Source organism: Conger conger, chromosome 6, assembly GCF_963514075.1.
Source record: "Conger conger chromosome 6, fConCon1.1, whole genome shotgun sequence".
In the NCBI taxonomy this organism is placed as follows: Eukaryota; Metazoa; Chordata; class Actinopteri; order Anguilliformes; family Congridae; genus Conger; species Conger conger.
The window spans coordinates 16,776,048-16,796,077 of record NC_083765.1 but is presented as its reverse complement, the minus strand read 5'-3'; the positions used below and the strand labels follow the sequence as shown (position 1 = coordinate 16,796,077).

At 40.6% G+C, this 20,030-nt stretch overlaps 1 protein-coding gene across 2 annotated transcripts in view; it reads left to right on the top strand.

The window, feature by feature from the left end:
- The window catches only part of LOC133130617 (NT-3 growth factor receptor-like), a 156,631-nt gene that overhangs the window by 25,038 nt on the left and 111,563 nt on the right, over positions 1-20,030 (top strand). For both annotated transcript variants that reach the window (XM_061245313.1, XM_061245311.1), the window contains exons 2-3: positions 7,930-8,004; positions 10,517-10,588. In XM_061245313.1, the coding sequence (XP_061101297.1) occupies positions 7,930-8,004; positions 10,517-10,588 (147 nt within the window). The remainder of the gene's footprint in view (positions 1-7,929; positions 8,005-10,516; positions 10,589-20,030) is intronic.

Genomic DNA, 20,030 nt, shown 5'->3' with positions numbered 1-20,030 from the left:
GTAACAGCGTCAATGAGACTAGCAACGTTGCTACGGCTAATAGCCTATACTGTGCTGAATTTCTCTTTCAAATCGATGCACTTTGTTAATGGATTTAGGAATGACTCTACACCTAGTAAGGAATAAGTTAGGCGTACATTGTATCGTAACTCTACATCGGAACTAAATCAGTATTTGGGTGCAAACTCTACTGGGTGCAAACTAGCCTACTTTTGAACTTAATGTACGTTATACTGGTGCAACAGGCTACAGGACTTTATGGATATTATTGAGGAATTCGCATGGGTGAAAACAAGGGAAAAGATCAAGTGGTAAGTCCAGTGGTTTGAGACAAGCGCCGACTTCTACATGCGCTTAATATTAATATGTTGGAACATTCTGTAATACAGTAATGTGAATGAATAATAATTGTGTGCTGACTGATACTGTACTTGTGTGATATGTGGTATAGTAGCCTATAAGGCAGCATCCAATAGGTATATTTTGTCTTTGAAGGAGGCTAATGATTGTGAATCAAGTGTGATTTTGAATCTAAAATGTTGCTTTGTAAATCTCATGCTCTGCAATCGGTGTGTGTCGCTCTCTTGGGGCCACACCTATACGTCAGCCCAGGGCCTCCAAACCCCTTTAATGTGGGCCTGAGTGTAATTATTCTGTATCATGATTTGCTTTCCTTTATGTCTGCATGAATACATTAAATAAAAACAACTATAATCACAAGCCTTGTAAAATAATGTGGGAAGTGGATATGGTTGAGGAAGGCAAATAAATAGTGTTTACCTGGAGAACATCACAGCCATGCATGCATTCCAATGCCTCATCCAGAGAAGACAAAATGGAGGAAATGCAAAAAAAAATTTATCGGCCCTTCCAGATGGGAGTTGTTTGAAGCGCATTTCACTCCATCGGTTGAAGGGAACAGCAGCTTCTCACATTAGCATGCTGCATGGCACTTCTGGCTGAGTTCCAGCACGATATGATCATTTATTTAATTAAAATATCCAGCATTCTGCAAGCAGGGAATGAGAGAGAGTTCATGTGCAAAATAGCAGAAATGCTGATGACACCAGGGGACAGATTAATCCCATTATTTCCCTATGTTTGCCATGCACAGTGAATGCACACCTTTATTCTCTACAGACCTGTTGCTATGGGTCTGAACTGTACGTCATAGCAACTGTGGCTACTCACAATGTGCATAGTGCATAATTCATTTTAGATTGACATGTGAAGAGCCACCCCCACACTCCCATTTTCTCAGAACCTTTTATAATCCACCTATTATTTATTTATTTATCCCATATCCTCTACTTTGGTATTTTTCTATTTCATACACTTCATTTAATAACTAAATTATTCATATAATAATCAAATGAGCATACGATGCAAAAAATAGTTATATGACCTTCCAGCAAGCATGATCAGGTTTGGGCTGGAGTTGGATGATTGCTTTTAAAGGTAGTCACAGTTACATTCAGGAACACAGAAACTGTAAAACCCAATTCTGAATGGGAGAAAATCGGTGAGAAATCAGTGAGTGGTGCTGCTACAACTAGTTTAATGCAGTCTTACACAAAGTGTTACAAGTGAAATTGAATTGAATCTCACAATAAAGCTTAAGTAATCATATCTCGATTGAACATAAACCCCTGCTGTAAAAATGCAACAATTTCCAATAATAATATAAAGACAAATAAATATGACTATATAGAATCGACTGTCAAGCAGTTAGTAAAAATTACAGTTGCAAAATAATAGTTTTTGAGGCCAATGTTTTATCAGGTGCAATCATTAAAAAATCTAAAAGTGATTACTTCAGAATGTAAAGACCATACAACACTCACTTTATAAGATCTATTAGCCCACATTAGTATTCAAGCCAGGGCAGGTTTCCATGACAACTATTTTCAGTTTGAAGTGTCACAAATGCAAGCATTAGATCTGAAATCACAAAAAAAATACATCCATCATATTCTCAAGTTGATACATGCCCTCCTGCTCATCCAGTGCCTCTGCCCTACCTTACTGTATATAAATACAAAACAATGTCATTTTTCCCTTATTGATCAATGTGAAATCATAGAATTATTGAAGATAGTTCAGAACAGCATTAGTACCCTGCATTCATAGACAAGGCAAGTCCAATACTGTAGGAGTATGAACACAATAAGGTCTGCAGCTCTGGGACATGCTGTCAGGGATTACTGGCCCCACTAAAAATGCTGGAAAATGGTCTTCAACAGAAACCAGACTCACTGTGAGCAAATGTAGACGGCCAAAATCTTATCCTTGGTATGTTTTCATTTTGAAATATCTGATTTATGCTTACTCTATAGACTCTATATTTTTTATTAAAAATAAATTATATTGTGCGTAACGTCATGGTTGTGATACTGTGATATCAGTGAGCTGGAAAGCTGAATTATGCAAATATGCTGTCGGATTACTGTATGAATTTATTGACATTTTATTTCAAGCTATCAAGCAGCTGTGAAGTTGGCATTGGTATACAGAATAGATAAACATGCTATATTATGAGACTTGACATAAAACCATTGGCATGTTTAGATCACGAGTAAAATTGATTTTAATTGATCTGGTCAATTCAACATTGAATGTTATAAAATGTGGAATTTTGAATCAGATATTTATTGTGAATTCTGCAAGCATGGAAAATGGCAACTATAACATCAACACATGCTAGATTTGTGAGGTGTAATAGCTTTTTATATTTCAAATATTATAATCATATTTATTGCAATTCGGGATGCTGTGGAGCAGGTGACATGAATCTAATATTTGGAAATTTAATTTAAAATTATGAAATTAGATTTGAGCAGGGAGGCATAGAAATGTTATTGATCTGTAACTGAAGGAATCAGTTTGGGGGAAAGAATTGAATTTAAAGTCAATATATGGAACTAACTCCAAATGCTGATGCCAGAGAGAATATTAAGAAATGGAAATGGCTGGCAAAAAATGTCAGCTTTGTGCAGAATGCTGTGTGTGGATGTGTGCAAGAATGCAGCAAGAAGCAGGACAAAGGAAGTGAGGAACCAGAACAGCAGACAGCCCTGCTGTGTGAGCTGCAATCGAGGGTTTAGTAAGTGGCATTACTGCAATTTAGTCCAATCATAAAACAATGAGTTGACTTAATACAACAGTTGACTTTACAATGAACATTTCGCTGCATATTTATGTTGCTTTGGGAATGTCAGCGAAGCAAATAAACAATAATTAATAAGTCTACAGCCACTGAAAGAAATGTGTACTGCTAAAATCATTTCTCACTCTTGTTAATCATACAGTGGATACTGGCTAATAAGACATACTACAGTATCTACATTTTTTCTTCTAAGACCACAGATATGTGAGAACAAGGACAGCTGATGGATATTCTTTTGCAGAGAGTGCACATGGGAAAAACCATCACCAACCACAAGAGCAGTCAGTACTCTGTCCTCATTTTGAGATGAGAGTCGCTTATAGTAGTTCTGAGGTGACTCTGGTGGTGGCTGGAAGAGAGCAAAGACCAGGAGAATGGTGTCGCCCCCCCCCCCCATGGACGGGCTTTGTGCAAATCCAATGGTCCAAAACCGCGAAAATGCTGCCTTATATGGAAGGGAGGCATCGAGTGCTGTCCCATCCCAAAGTGCTCGCTGTATACTTGCCTTTTAAGGTGTCTTCATTTGACCGATTTTGAAGGCAGCATTGATGTGTCCTTCACCAGGCAGGATATCCCACAATCCTTTGTGATTAACTTTATGCTTCTTACTTCCGTTAAATTAATGGTGGCGGAAAACAGCGGCGTTTGCAACGGACTGTAAAATATCTCGTCCACAAGTGCAAGTACACAGCGAGCTCGATATTTTGTTTTAGATATACTTTTTAAACAAAATTTTAATTACTTGACACACTGTCATTGTTTAATGTTTTTAAGCCTCCGTGAGCCATTGTGTTTTTAAGACTCCAATGCGTAGTAAATCGTTTTTTTAATGTATTTTCCCATTTTTCTCCCCAAATTTGGAACATCCAACCATGCTCATGCTGCAATGCTCAAAACAGGAAGCATGCACTCGCACCCAAACACACGATGTTGCTGCCGCTTCTTTAGACATGGCAGTCTGCATGTCAGACCTGCCATCGGAGTAGGAGGAACATCGTGTGTGCAGGTGAACTGCACATGCCTGGTCGTGCAGCAGGGGGTGCTGCTGTGCGCTGCTTCCGGCTGGCTGGAGTCCCAGACTCCCTGCTGCAGTCTAATGCTAATTATACACCCCACCTGCAGGGCTGCCAGCCACATTTACACTGGCACATTCTGCTACCTGACCATAGGGCCAATCCATGCACTGGAACACTGCCTTAACAGGATGAGCAATCCAGTAGCATCAATAATAAAACTTCAAATAGCAAATGGCCGATTTAGTGAAATACAGTTGATTTATTGAGCATTATACTTGCAATGAATGCAATGCAGAAACGGATCCAGTGTGGTGCTGGCCTGTGAAAAACTGCCTACCTGTAAAGCATGGTTGCCTACCCCGGTTCCTGGAGATATACTGTCCTGAACGTTTTTACTCTAACCCTAATTTGGCACAGCTCATTCTTCTCATTAGCAGATCAATGATGTTTGTTATGGTTGGAGTGAAAACCTACTCTCCAGGAACTCTTTTTCATATTCGATGCTTTAACTTGTGGTGGAACCTATGAACCTATGCACAAATGACTAAAATGTAAAATGTAAACATGTGAACAAAGTTAATGTAGAAAAGCCTGCTGATTGCCGTGAAGCTTATTTACCATAGTTATTTCAGTGTTACAGCACCCATAGACCCAAATGCAGTTCGCACACATGCCACAGAGGAACATATTGAGTCCCCCCTTGAACAACGTGTCAAAGCCTGTATGCTAGTGGTTTCCAACCCTTGTCCTGGAGTGCTGCTGGGTCTACTGATGTTTGTCTTCACCTTAAAATGAGCACCCTGATCAGACCCAGGTAACCAGGGCCATGTTCAATCACGATGAAACACAGCAAAATGTTTATTTAAGCAGAAATGGTGGCGTACTGAACATCCTGTTGAAAACTGTGGGTGGAAGGACTGACATTGAATAGTTTGCTGCAATGGCATCTGAGAAGGCATTCTCATCTCAAAGCCTTTCTAAAATGTTGCACACCGTTGGGAGAAAACATATCATTCAACACAGAGACCATAGCAAAACGTTTTCAGATTGAACATGCCCCAGGTTAGTTAACTGCTCTAATTGATTAAGTGCAGAGTACCAGCAGTACCAGAAAACCAGCAGACTCAGTAGCTCTCCAGGACCAGGTTGGGAGACCACCGCTGTATGCCTAGTTCCACAGTACACTGAATAGGCTGGGTGACACAATCTACCATGGATTTGCCTAGCACAATGTATACACTTTCTGAAATAACACTCACATATATTCAAAAAAGGTAATTTGCTTTACATTTCTATTTAAGGTTAATAAATAAATAATTTGTTTAAATAGACACCACACCAGGCTGGGTAAAGATACAGTAAGTAGTACGTTCCCCTTTGGGAGGATTGCGGAGAGGGGAGATTAAATTAATTCTGCAGGTTGTTAATCCTGGCTGACCTCTTAATGAGAATGTTCTGACAGTCCAGTATGAAGGCAGGCTGGAGGGGTGAGCACTGGGTCCCACTGCAGGGGGAGGGGCTTCCATTTCACCAACGCTCTGGGCCCTCAGGAGCCCGGCCAACTTATTACCCTCCATTTAGATGCTCAATTGGTCAATTGATCAGTTTGTCAATTAGTCAATCAGTTAATTAGTACCCAGAGGTGAACCCTGTGTGAAATGAGCTCACCAATCAATGGAAATTTAATTTTCTTTTTAGAAATCTTTCTGGTTATTGGTTTATACAGTCTCCGTGACATGGCCCTCCCTCTGTTTCCTCATGTGCTGTTTCTTGTTCAGCTTTGTCTGTTTGGATACTGGCATTATCTTAAATTGTGAATCCATAGTCTTTGTTTGGAGATTTTGAGTTCCCCACCACCTCTGCCCCCCACCTTTGTCACTGTGGCATCGACTCAATGGTCCTGATTCTGGGGTACGTGTGGGCTGCTGCTTGGCTTAATGGTGATAAACTCAAAATATTCAATTTGGCGTATTTTATTTCCCACTTAAAAAAAGCACAGAGAAGAGAAAATTAGTTTCATGTTCAATAGCCCCGAAAGAGATCTACTCAATGGAAATTTCATCATGGGACTTGGTTCAATTCAGAGGAATAAACAGAGGTATTGATTTTTATTGTATGAGTTTGTGCAGTTTTCCTTTGATATTCATGTCTTCCAGTTCTTTTGGTAATGGATTATCACAGCCCTGGCAATTTTCCTGTTCTAAGCCTAATGTATTTACTCGCCATACAACATAAACACAACATAGCTGTTTATTTTGTCATTCTGTTTGCTTGGGGCCGTAACATACTGAGATCATTCCAGTACTGGTAATGGGAAACTGACCGAGCTTGACAGATGACAAAATGCTCAAAATGTGCTGTCAGATAAGATCTTCCTCTGTGTACGAGTGCCTCTTCAGTGTGCGTTCTTTGGCTCAGCCTTTTGCATGGCTTTCCCTGCCACCTGGACCAAATGTTGGCAGCTCGCTGAAGATCTATATATAAATTTTATGGGACAGTTTGTGCATTGCCACGGTCAGGATGCGATGAGTGAGACATTTCTCCGACTGTTTGGGAGTTTTGCTCCATATGCTTTCACTTTTTGAAAAAGAAAATAAAAAGACAACACTGATTCAGTCTAAATCCAGCTATATGAGTGGCCAGTTACATTTGTACAGTGATGTAAATATTTGGGAAGTCAAATTTGAAACCAAATGCCAGAAACTGATGGAGAATTGTTGTTATAGTGTGTGTGTGTGTGTGTGTGTTTGTGTGTGTGTGTGCATGTGTGTGTGAGAGCGAGTACGTGATGCAGTTATAATGAGTTCTGCCCTCCCCCCATTGGTCTCAAACGTTTTCATTGTTGAACAGTTAAATGGCAGAACTTAACACGTGATGTGAACGTCTGACACTTAGTTCCACCTGAACCTACGTGCCATAGATACAAGCTAGAGGGGCTCGCCCTGGTTCTCACTTCACTGCCACCGTACATGGTGCCTTAAGGGCCAACCTCCTCGCTCTTCAAGGAAGGCTTACTCTTTGACCTGGCGCCATCATTTGGCTTTAACTTTGTTCAGTAATCATGAGTGCATAAGTCTGTTTTTTTTTTCTTCACAAACACAGTGTACTGAATTGAGCAATCACCAACTTTAACTCTAACCAGTGGAAAAGAACCCCAAATGCACCAAAGACTGTTAACTCTTGTCTGGTGCTCCATAGTGAACTGCATGCTTTTATCATGTTTTGTTGAGTGTATAAATCTTTCAGAAATTCTTTTTTTCAGCTTTTTCAGCTTTCTGGAGGAAATTATAAAACATGCTCAGGGAGAGGGGTCATGGTGTCAACTTTATTCTTTGTGCCAGGAGACAAGCAGAGCCTTTATCTGTTCTGTAGAGTGTTGATACGCACCGCACAAATAAAGTTCTGTTCATGTCTTCATAATGAATGTCAGTGCTGCGCACCAGCGGCCTTCTTCTCTCCAATTAACTATCTGGGCTGCAAACAGAGATTGCTCAGACAGTTCTCGGGGAGGACAAAGTTTAAGAAAATAAAAGTCACTTGAGGCTAACTGAAAACATTTACAAATCCAACAAATCCAACTCAAATAATATCAGCACACTGTAGTGACTTTACAAATGACCTTCCTGTCAGATCATGTCAAATATTATGGTGATACCAATTAGAACATGTAATGTATGCATAGTTGCCTGCTTTCTTCAACGAAGCCCCGTTAAACCCTCTGACGTTCATGTTTGTCTCTATTTTCAGACACATAGAGAACTGGACGGGCCTGCACGTTCTGACGGAAATGCACATGGATCTGTATACTGGACTCGAGCGGCTGTAAGTGGCTGAATAATGTTCACTTCAATGAAGAGAAAAGCGAACAGCGCTACTTGAACAAAAAGCGAAATCATTTTGGATACAAACAATGGCTCCTATTATAATTAATTTCTCAGAAAATAAACGACAGGCCTTATCTACTACGTACATCTCTTGGACATTACAGAAATAATGGTCCTAAATAATAATGAATTATGTTCACTAGCTGGTGCGATTCTCTCAGCTAATAAGAGAGATTTCCATCGGGGATAGAGTTTCTGTGCTCTGTGGGTACAGTATATCAGGCTGAACTCCGCATCATAACTACTGACAGTAATAATGTTTTGCCTATTCTTTTCACATGATTGATTTTTAGTTAGTCCGCAGAGAGGTGGTAAGGCGTCATTTTCTTTTTTTACTTCCACACAGTGACGTTACTGTGTTGGAAGTATTTTTATTTCTCTTGTCACACAAAGACAATCTCCCAATGGTCTGTTTTGCACTGACCAATTAACACTGACATAGCGAGGACACAACAAGTAAAATGACATGACATTCATTTAGCTTGCATTTAGCAATTTAATTCATGGGACTGCATAACAGAAACTTACTGACACATGCGCGCATGTGCATCAGCACTCACACGCGCGCACACACATACATACACGCACACATACCTGCACACACACACATACCTGCACACACATACACACACAAATGCATACATGCACACACACACACACATGCACACACACACACACACACACACCCATACCTGCACACACATACACACACAAATGCATACGCGCACACACACGCAAACACACACACACGCACATGTATACACGCACACATGCACACACATACACATACACACACACACACACACAAATGCATACATGCACACACACGCACACACACTCACACGCATACATGCACACACACATGCACACACACATGCACACACACGCACAAACACACACACACACATACACATGCATACACACACACAGGCCCACACACAAATGCATACACGCACACAGACACATGCAAACACACACACACACAAATGCATACACGCACACAGAAACATGCAAACACACACACATGCACACACAAATGCATACACACACACATCGGGGGATGCTGACTGAGTGCTCTCTTCCAAAATTCTGAGTGTACCAAATTAGCATTTCAGTCATTAGCGGCTCACTCACCTGCTGGTTCTGGCTCTGTTCTGTCTCTGCCGTTTATTCCCACACCTTGGAAAGGCTGTGTGCCATTGCCAGGGACTGCACAGGATCCACAGCCTGGGGCTGCACAAGTTCTCCACTGTTCTAATGCTCAGACCTGAAAAACAAGGGACATGTGGTTCACGTTTATCTCCCCCTGTTTGCATAGCTCTCTTAGTGTGTCTGTAGCTTTGTGTATCAGCATTGATATAAGCCATTGGGTTACTAGGTGATAGGTGACAGGCTTCTGTGTTTGGTCCAACAGGAGAAACAGGTTGCACAGAATTCCGTCTGCTTTCCTAGTACTGAGCACTTCTTCTCGTGAGCAGATCTGTAGTTTTCATCAAATTACATTTCATCATCTTGAATATTCTGGTGCAATCACTGAAATTAAAAGGTCTGAAGTAAATGCAAATGAAAAGGACACATCAATTGTCATAAAATTGATGCCAGCTGCTCTTGAAAGCCAAAAAATGGGGACTGTGGTTCTCAGCAGGATCCTGGCCATGATGGTTCTCTCAGACAGGATGAGTGGGCGGAGGATATTAGATTGCTTTGAAACACTCTCACAGTCCTGGCCACTGTTCTAGCTGGCAGATATGTTATCTGATCTCTCAATCTGTGCGCTCAAATTCAGTTAAGCACCAAAAGTAAAAGAATAACCCTGTTCTATTTCCGCAATCATGCTGCCATGTTTGCTCGCTCCAAAGGAGATCCGACTAAATGATCAATCAGATTACGCAAGTAATGAAGTATTACCTGTGGATTCATGTGTCTGCTCCTCTCCAGGGTTTCCTGCGTCTAAAAACTTCTGGTTTAGAAGGGGCACTTTACTTGAGCTGTGCACTGTAAAGCTTATTTTATGGCATGGTAAGGCATGTATATTCGGAGACATAAGTTTTAATATGTTTCTCCAATAGCCCCTGAGTCTTTGTGAGTGTAGAAGGCTATTTTAGATACAGATGTTTTGAACAACCGCCTGGCTTTGCAGTGACTGGTGTGTATGTGTATATGTGTATTTATATATATGCAAAGAAGAAGTATTATTGTTATTAATGTACGCAGCGATAATTTTGATTCCTATATTTTGACTTTGTTTTGCGAAATTTACAACAATGTTGTATTTGTCATCTGTCCTTTTTTCCATCCCCAGATGTGTTTGATAAAGGATTGAAACATTACAGGATAACTATGGCGCCATACTGTAGATACCAGCAGTGGCCTTGATGATTTGACATTAAACGCAAAACAGTTGAGCATGAGTTCAGTGTCTGATGCATGTGTTTGTCTGACTTTTCCAGGACTATCATGAACTGCAACCTGCACGAGATCCACAACAATGCATTTAACAAGAACCCAGCCCTGCGCTACATGTGAGTATCGGCTATGCCTGTTGCAATACAAGAGCCTCTTATATTGGCTGACATAAAATGGTCACCTTGACAAAAGCTGTGGCAGTGGTGGCCTAGCCTGGTTTGATTTTCATTCTGTCAGTGCAGCTGATCTCCTTACAAATGGGCTGATTCCACCATTTCCCAGCAAGTTTCACACTCATATAAATCAAGCAGGGAAAATTGGAGTGAAAATGGCCTACAATAATTCATTGAAATGTTCTGCCTATATCCTTTCCTCTATTGAATGTATCTGAAACTGTCGTATTGAAAATATCATACTCTTCCAAAACTATACTTGTACTGATTCAAACATTTATTTTGGTGGGAAGGGAAAGCCACACTGTAGTATCATTTGAAAAGAAAGAGAGAGATATATACAGATAGAGAAATCGAGACGGGGAAACTGAGAGAGAGCAAGAAAGACAGAGAGAGAGGGAGATATGAGAGAGAGAGAGACTGAGGGAGAGAGACGTAGGGAGTGTGTGAGGGAGAGAGAAAGAGAGAGACGTCATCACCATAACAAAGGCTGACATGCTATAAGCTGACAGCTTGCTCATTCCCAGTTCTCCCAGAGTAAACAGTGAAAGAGGATGAATCGCAGGTTGTTACCTGACAGCACCCATACATAGTCTCAGCCATCCATCACAGACTGAAATAGTGCTCTCTCTTTCATCACGTTTATGACTGCTGGTAGCGCCCATGTTTCTTCCGCATGGAATAAGTGACAGTGGTCTTTATTCCCGGCCAGCGGAGGAGCTGAACTGGAGTACCTCATCACCATTTAATGATTGGCAAAAAAGTCATTAAAGACTCAGAGTGACTCTAACTTGAGTCACAATTGGAGCAGATGGACATGCTAATTGTGGTTTCATTAAAAATGCTGATGGGTGTTGAGTGACAGAGGTGATGAAGGCATCATATCTGCTTTGAGTCTATGGGTGTTAGTGGGAAATGGGAGCGCAAAAACAGGGCACAAGATGGTGATTCGACATGCTGACCCCCAGGGCTAGACAATTTTTTCACATGCCGCAATTGTGCTGCCTTTCTTGGTAAGCTGTGTGCTGGTTGTGCTGTAGTGGGTTTTATGTGGACAACTCTATGGAGAAGACCTTCATGATAGGCAGTTTTGACCAATTGTTTGAGGACAAGATGTATGGTGCTACGTCTCTTCTGGCTCCATGTTGCACACTTTCTGTCTGAAAAGCCCTGCCATGCATGGTGCCATGCACCAGTCACTGGGATTTCTGGATCTTTCAACTAGTTTGACTTGTTCTCAACTTTTCACATTGGAAGATGCAAAAACTCTGGTTGTGTTCAGCATTAGTGTGGAAATCACGTGAAGATAAGCTCCACATGTTTTGATCAACTGACCTTTGCACTTTGAAATTTGCAGTGTAAGCAAATGCACTGCTTCTTGCATTACCAGATATTTATGCACCACATTTCCATAGTTCTCTGGCCTGCATTGCAACAAAGGTCTTAATTAGAGACCAATAGCAGGCAACACAAATATTATGGTGCTAGTAGGATTCAGACAACCACACTAAATTGTATCTCCAGGGATAAAAATGGACAGTACATCATATTTTCCATATTCCAAACTATAAATCACATGTCCACCTACACTATTACTGCTCTGTACCTTTTGATTCAAAAAGTCAGCTGATAGGTTAAAATCAATGGCATGTAGGAACTCAAAAATAGCCTCACTGATATCGAAGTTGTCAATAGCGCTCTAATTACCTTGTATGCCTGGGGTGATATTTTATTTAGGTATTTTGAGGTAAAAACACTATTTTATTGATGAAAGCAGTGGGACACTGTATATACTTATGAAAAATGTGTCAACTGAAATCTTGTAAATTAACTAATTTGCTAAAAATCCATTAGATAAATACAGCATGTTGCCCGATGAGACTCAACTTTGTGTATTACATTAGTAAAAAATGGAATGGCCATGATCTATTTATTCACATTTAGTTTCAAATCCTTATTCCTCCCTGCTTAATTTGCTAATTGTAATTAACGAGAATATCATTAAGAGCGTCCCTCTTTGTTTGATTATGATCCCCTGTCCTCATATCTTTTTTTAATGTGTGTCCCAATCCACAGAGCTTTTGTGTAAATGTCTAGGGCCCTGTTAACATGAATATTTCTGTACATATTTCATGTTTGCCTCCTCACAGAAGATCATTTGCTTTAATACCTCTGGTAAGAGGAATAGGAAGTAATGCTAGCAGCTGTGCTTGTTGCTTGTTTACATCGGCCTGTTTTGGAGGTAGTATTTTGGATCCGGCGAAGCTCCAATTCGCTGGCTGTCTTGTGGGGTGATAAAAGGTCACCGTCTGCCCTGCTGGAGGATCCATCTCTATGTTCAGTGTATGGGGAGAGTTGCCATAAATCTTAAACGGCCGCTGCCACAGGAGAACGGTAAAGGTCATTCCCCCAAGGAGGGGACTAAAATTCATTCTCATTAAAATTTCCCAACCTGTACGATGACCACTTCACTCAAACATGTCACTTTATTGCGGATTTCTAGGAAGCCTTCCTTCTTATGGTGACTGGACACCCCCTCTCCTCTCTCTCTCTCTCTCTCTCTCTCTCTACCCTCATCCGCTTTGTGCATCTGCATGTTCCCCTGCGTTTTCCTGTGTGACTTCACGGCACCTTTTCTCCGAGGCGAACAGAATATGTTGTTCAGCATGCAGGTACTAAGTGGGAGTAGGCTCAGGTCTACAGCAGTGTTTCCTCACGCTGACCCTGGCTCCATGTTGTTTATGCTGCCTATCATTCCAGCTGAGCTCTCAGGTTGTTTGGCTTTATCGAGCGGATTACTGAATGCTAATTCTAGTTTTAAAAACACCTGTCAGATACCCAGCAAGCGAGAAATGTTATATTACAGCTTATATTGTTAAATTTTGAATGTTTTGTTTTATGGTTCCGTTTTTATCACCCAGAGCAACAATTGCCCAAGTATATTGTTATTAGGTCCATATCACATATGCTTTTTTCGGCTCGTAAGCATTTTAAGATTTGTGTTTGTGACATGGAAAAATCATTAGGACACCAAACTTGTCATCTAAAACCCATTTTAAATTGTTATTTAGCTAAGTGAATATAATGTGGTAAGTCTCTTGACAAAGACAGGTCATTTCAGTGCTCAAGAAAGATAAAATAATATTGCTCTTGGCAGTCAACATACTGCAATTCCACTCAAATAGTTAAATTAACAGTTCTTGGTTCTTAGGCCTATTAAGCAACTAAACATAATTGAACCAGCTGCTATAACATTAAGAGCCCCATATTAAATATTTAATGAACACTTTCAGTTGTAAGTTTATACAAACACATTTTTCTTTTCAAGGATGGTGCACATATGTGAGCTTAAACATAATAACAAAAATCAAACACAAAACTTTGAAGATAAAAGAACACAATACATTGGAATGGATGAAGATACTTGCTTCCATGTTGGCTATGTCGTGTGTGTGTGTGTGTGTGTGTGTTTGTTTGTATAATCTGTATAGTGCTTTTCTCAGGGAGTCAATTTATTGCAGCACATATTGACTTTGTTAGTCAATTCAGTGTGGAAATTTTAAACAAACTGTAGGATTGAATGTTGAACTATGTTTAAGAAATAATTCACGTTTAAGTTTTATTATAGTTCATTGTAGTGATCATCATATATTATATTAAATTAATATTTTGAGGCTGAACATTTTTTGCAATGTTGGAATTTCTATTTAATTGTTAAGCACTAACTTCATAAACAGACTCATTAAATTAAGTTTGAGACTATCCATTAGGAAAACTGCAAGCCAGAAAATTATTGAGCACATTGTTTTTAGCTGGGACCAACTCTTTTAATATTGCCACTATGAGATTTTTTCTTGTAATTGTGTTAATTTAAGCTTAATTATAAAAAATATTGCTTTTATTCACCATCATTGTTTATATCCATTGTCGAGGATCAATAAGCCTAATGTAAAAAGCAGTGCAGCTGGAAAACTAGTAATTGTATCGTACTATGTGTATTACTAAACAATGCATTTCCAGCACAAATGCCCATTTTCTTATTTCCCACGATACAATTCATTATGCCATGGTGTACATTTTAAAAATAAAATAGCACCCTTCTTATAATTTCTCCCTTTTGTGTGTCTGCCTTGGTGTTAGGAACAAGGGCGCCTCTGTATTACCAGCTTTCAAGCAGCCCAAAGCGCAGGCAGTAGTGTGAGGGTTAAGGGTCACTACCCAGGCTGCACGGCTTGTCTGAATATCTGTCATTCACGGTTCACTTTCCCCCTCTTTCACCCCATTTTAAGCTCTTTAGGGCAATAGTCCTAATGTGAAAACAGTGAAAACAAAGAGAATAGAGCTGGAAAAAAACACCTTTCCTTCAGCTTTCATATTTGATTCCCATTTTCATTTGAGCTTAAACAGACATTAGTTCTCCCCATTGCAATCCCAAGGTGAGTTGTCTTCTAGGGAAGCTTGTGTTCTCTAGCGCTCACACTCAAATCCCTAAATTACCCCAGTGTTCCTTCTTAAGGTTTGGGAAGTGCATATTGCTATGGTGGAAAACAACATGTGCTGTTTGCTGACTTGTGAATTGGGTCCAAGAACAATAGGACACATTCTGTCCCAATGGAGATATTTATTTATTATATCACAGCAGGCAAAGTGTGGTTTCCTTTGAAACTCAGTTAGTGTGCTCTCTCCCTCTCCCTCTCCCTCTCCCTCTCTCTCACGCAGGCACACACACACACACACACACAGACATCCTCCTCTATCACTAATTCTGGCAGAATTTCTAGCAGAAACAAAGAGGAAAGAGATACATTATATTTTAAAACACCAGTAAGTTTAATCAGGGTTTCTTCATTACTGCACTTTACATTTAATTCACATGCCTTCACAAAGTAAATTAGTCTTAGTCTTAGTCTTTAGTCTTCATATACGATATCCCCACCTTCCAATAATGATGTGCCCACATTTTATTCTGTAACTTAGTTCTTTTCACATTTTTAGAGGTTGAGAAAATTAAGATTCAGAGAAAGGTAAGTTGCAAACTTGCTATAATGCATTCCATAAAATCTGAAATAATTGACATTCATAAAAACACTCCATGACACTGACATACTCAAGGCTTGTACCTGGGCATGACTGAAGCTTCACTATCTTTAGATTCCTGTAAAATGTAATAGCTGGTTTATAACTGCCACACACAAATTATCATTATTCAGACTCATACTATACATACAGAGACCAATTTAGATATGAGAATATCCCTTTGAACGATTAACCACACTAATAGAACCAAAGGGAAAGGTGATGAGCGGTAATGTGATCTTATCCCCTTGCATTTATATATGACCTACATAATTTAAAAAAAATATTTTCAAAAGATGGGTTCTTTTATTTTAGCTAGGTCAGTTTAACGAGGTCACATTCACAAAGGCTTATCTTTTAATTGTAGCTAAGGTGTGTCGATGTGGTACTGTAGTTAACATTTTCAGTCACAACGGCATAGAGATTTTAGCAGTAGTAATAGCTGCTGCGGTTTCGAATATAATTACTACTGGCTGACGTTCATACAGTTTTTGCCCTGGTAGTGGGCAGCAGGCATTTTTATTGTTGAAATTCGTATTATTAGAATGATGGGACAAAATGCGTCATGTTGCTAATGTGTATGAATCTGTCTCAACTGATGAATGTTCTCAGAGCTAGAACCAACCCTTCTAAGGAAACTTTGCACTGTGGCTTTGCACCCTACAATGAATAAATAAAATTGCCTAAATCAAGAAATAAGCAAAGTCAGGAATACAGAAGTACCGCTGGGAAGGAAAATATGCAAACTGAGCAGCCTGCATAGTTGACCAGGAGCACTGCAGTGGGAGATTATGTGGTTAATTATATGCCCAGTTTCCTAAGCAAGTGTAAAAAATAAGCTACAGACAATACGATTTATTCAAATGACTCTAACCTAAAACAATTACCATAGCATGTAAAACAACAAATTAATGGCAACTGCAGTGTGCCTTGACTGCTTTGTGTAAATACGGAGTTAATTAATTAGTTTGGTGATAATATACAAATTCCCTTTTTTTGCTATCAACAATTAAATGGAAATAATACCTGATGAAAAAGTCTTAAATATTGTCAGAAGCTGATATGCTGTTTTAACTTTCATAACTGCTGTCAAATTAATATTCATATCCATGACTAACTAACAAGCTACTGTACAGTATATCAGCTCAGGAGGTAAGATACCTAACTACATATATTTGTAAGCTTACAGTTAGAGTATCTGCAATTGATTACATGGTAAATGGTTGGAAGTTATATAGCGCCTTTATCCAAAGTGCTGTACATTTGATGCTTGTCATTCATCCATTTGCACACACACTCGCACACTAACGACGATTGACTGCCACACAAGGCACCAACCAGCTCATCAGAGGCAATCAAGGTTTAGGTGTCTTGCTCAGGGACACTTTGGCACACCCAGAGGGGAATCGAACTGGCAACCCTCCGACTGCCAGACGACTGTTCTTACCTCCTGAGCTAATGAGTTACAGTACTCGTATGGATGGAAAGTGAAAAAGCACTGAAGACAGTAATAATCTTACATTGGTATATCAGCATGGATCCACCTGAGGGAGTGATACAAAGTAAGGGAGTGAGTGAATGTGTTTGGTGAGTTGAATTGGGCCCTTGGTGGGCAATAACCCCACCCACCCAAGACACTTCCTAAAATCAGTGATCTTTATTCTATCTGTGTAGGCTTGTGCTTGGAAGCACACCACTGTGGGAAGAGCTTGCATCCGAAACAGTGTAATCTCCTTTTTAGTGTAGAGACTTGACAGAAGTCAGAGCTGCTTCTCTTTCCCCTTTAAGAAGGTTGTGTGAACCCACTCCAATGGCTGTTCACAGATGAGTCAGACCTGTAGAAATGGAAGGATGGTGTGCAAGGGAAGATTGGTGTGGGAGGTGTCTGTGTGTTTGACCTTGAATTCCTGCTGTTGTGGGTGCTCTTAATGGTACCTGATATCATGGTGATGATTTTGTGTGCAGACGCATATTTAAATAGTGGTTTACTGTGCATGTGTGTGCTCACAGACATGCTTGTGTCTGCATCTGTGTGTTTGTTCACTGATGTAAAACTAACAAGAAGACATGTTGATGAGTCTTTAGTAATGCTCTGTATGTCTGTATTAACATCACGCATATTTAATTCTTCAACATGTTGAATGATCTAATGGTGGTGAGCTACTTACACTGCTGTGTGTGGAAGAGCTTCTTACACTGCTCTATGTGGAAGAGGTATTTACATTGCTCTATGTGGAAGAGCTATTTACATTGCTCTGTGTGGATTGGCTTTTTACACTGCTATATGTGGATGAGCTTTTTACACTGCTGTGTGTGGAAGACATTTTTACACTGCTATGTGTGGAGAAGCTTTTTACACTGCTATGTGTGGGTGTACAACTCTCCGCAGAGAACCATGGTTCTGGCAGCCGATGCTACTATGTGGGAAAAGGTTGTTCAGTCCCGTTGGCGATCTCTTACTTTCCTCCCACAGAACAGGTTGTTTCTGCCATGGTAATGCTCCCTCTGCCAGCGTCTGCTCTGAACCTGTGAGGGTGTGGGGGACAGCAGGGAGCCAGGCGATGAGGGACGCATTTGGAAGGTTCCCCTCTGACTCGCCGCTGTGCCTCCTCCGCTGTGTGTGAGAGCCGTCCACCCACCAGCCACCTCATCAATTCCCTTTTATTCACAACAGAACAGAGCTGCCTCTGCCTGCCTGCTTCTGCTCGCACAGTTACACCACCGCCGAGATGACCAGGAACAGCAGGGGCTGCGGTGTTAAACACCGTTTGTTCAGTGTTCTGGCATTGCATACTTATCACAGGGGACTTGGCTATTGCCTATTGTCTGACAAATATTCCTGTGTATGTTTGAGTAAACCTTTTCTGCAGTTATTGTTAAGAAACGTGTTTCAAATTGGTGCACAAATAACTTTTCTTTTGTTTCCAGCATTGCTTTGTTTTGTCTTGAACACAACACAACACTCTTGCCACAAAATTGGCTTTGGTCTCTTTATGAATATTCAAATTCTGTAACAATTTTTTAATTTTTTATTTATTCAAACCCAAAGACAACTCTGCTATGTATGTGGAATAGATGGTAAAATTCAGAATATATTTAAACTTCCTGTGAAGTCAGATGTATTTGATAATATTTATGTTGACTGCAGTCCTTTCACAGTGAACTAGGCCTCAGAACCAGAGATATAGGTTCCCCTACATGAAAACATGGCACCAGCGTCTGGATGCACACACTTAAAGGACTTAAAGGACCACTGCCAGCAGACTGATAACAGGCTGGGCTACGTGGACCTAGCCACCGAACCGAGGATCCGTTTTTTCCCTTATCTCTGAACATGACTGTGGAAATGGACTTCACCTCCTTCTGCCACTGCGGGGGCGAATGGATGGATTTTTAAGGACAGCGTACAGTCCCCCACTGCAGGTGGAGCGGAGAAAGAGCTTTTCCTTCTTTCCATGTCCCCCTTCGCAGCCCTTGAGGGATGTGCAACGGGGAGATGTCCTTGAGAGAAGATAAAAGCTCTCTCAGGCAAAGGGAAAAAAAACAGCTCTCACCACCAGAGTTGCTGCTAATTGGCTCCTTTGTCATCTGTGTGTCAAAGTAGCGAGTGGCGTGTGACAGCGGTGGAGTTGATAGTCCTCTGACGGGGTCGGTGAGCGCACCCCTCAGGGCAGGTTTGAGGCACTCTGCCTGGGGTTCATTCCACCACCGAGTGGCCACTGGGGGGCAGTTGTGTGCCCAGTGTGCCCGTGGAGTGGAACGGCAGAGCCTGGACAGAGCTTTGCAGCAGCCAGACCAATATCCTCCACCTACGCACAATGAGATTTACTGATCCCTGGCCACATTTACAGTACGAGGGAAAAGCAGAGTCATCATGTCCTTTCTACGCAGCATTGCCACAAGACATAAAGATCTTTCTGTCACCCTCATGACATGGCAATGAGGACGAGGGGGTATTTTTTTATTTTGTGTTTGGTGGAAGGGTCAAGTGAGATAAGTGACACCTATTCAATATAACTGATGATATACAATCAGTCTGACTATTAGAGCTGGCAGTGCGGTGTCACTTTGAGGTCTGGATTACTGTCTTCTCCTGGAAATCTTTTCCACACCCATTACAGTTGTGTTTATTTTTTATATTTTTTGCTATTTATAACCCACGGTAACCCTGCATTACACAAGTGTCATAACAAGAATAATATCAAATACAGCAAGTAGTTTTTATTTCTCCCTTATCTAATAGCATATCAATCCCTCATTTTATGGAACAGTGTCTTAACTGCATGAATTCAACCCATTTGTAGTATAG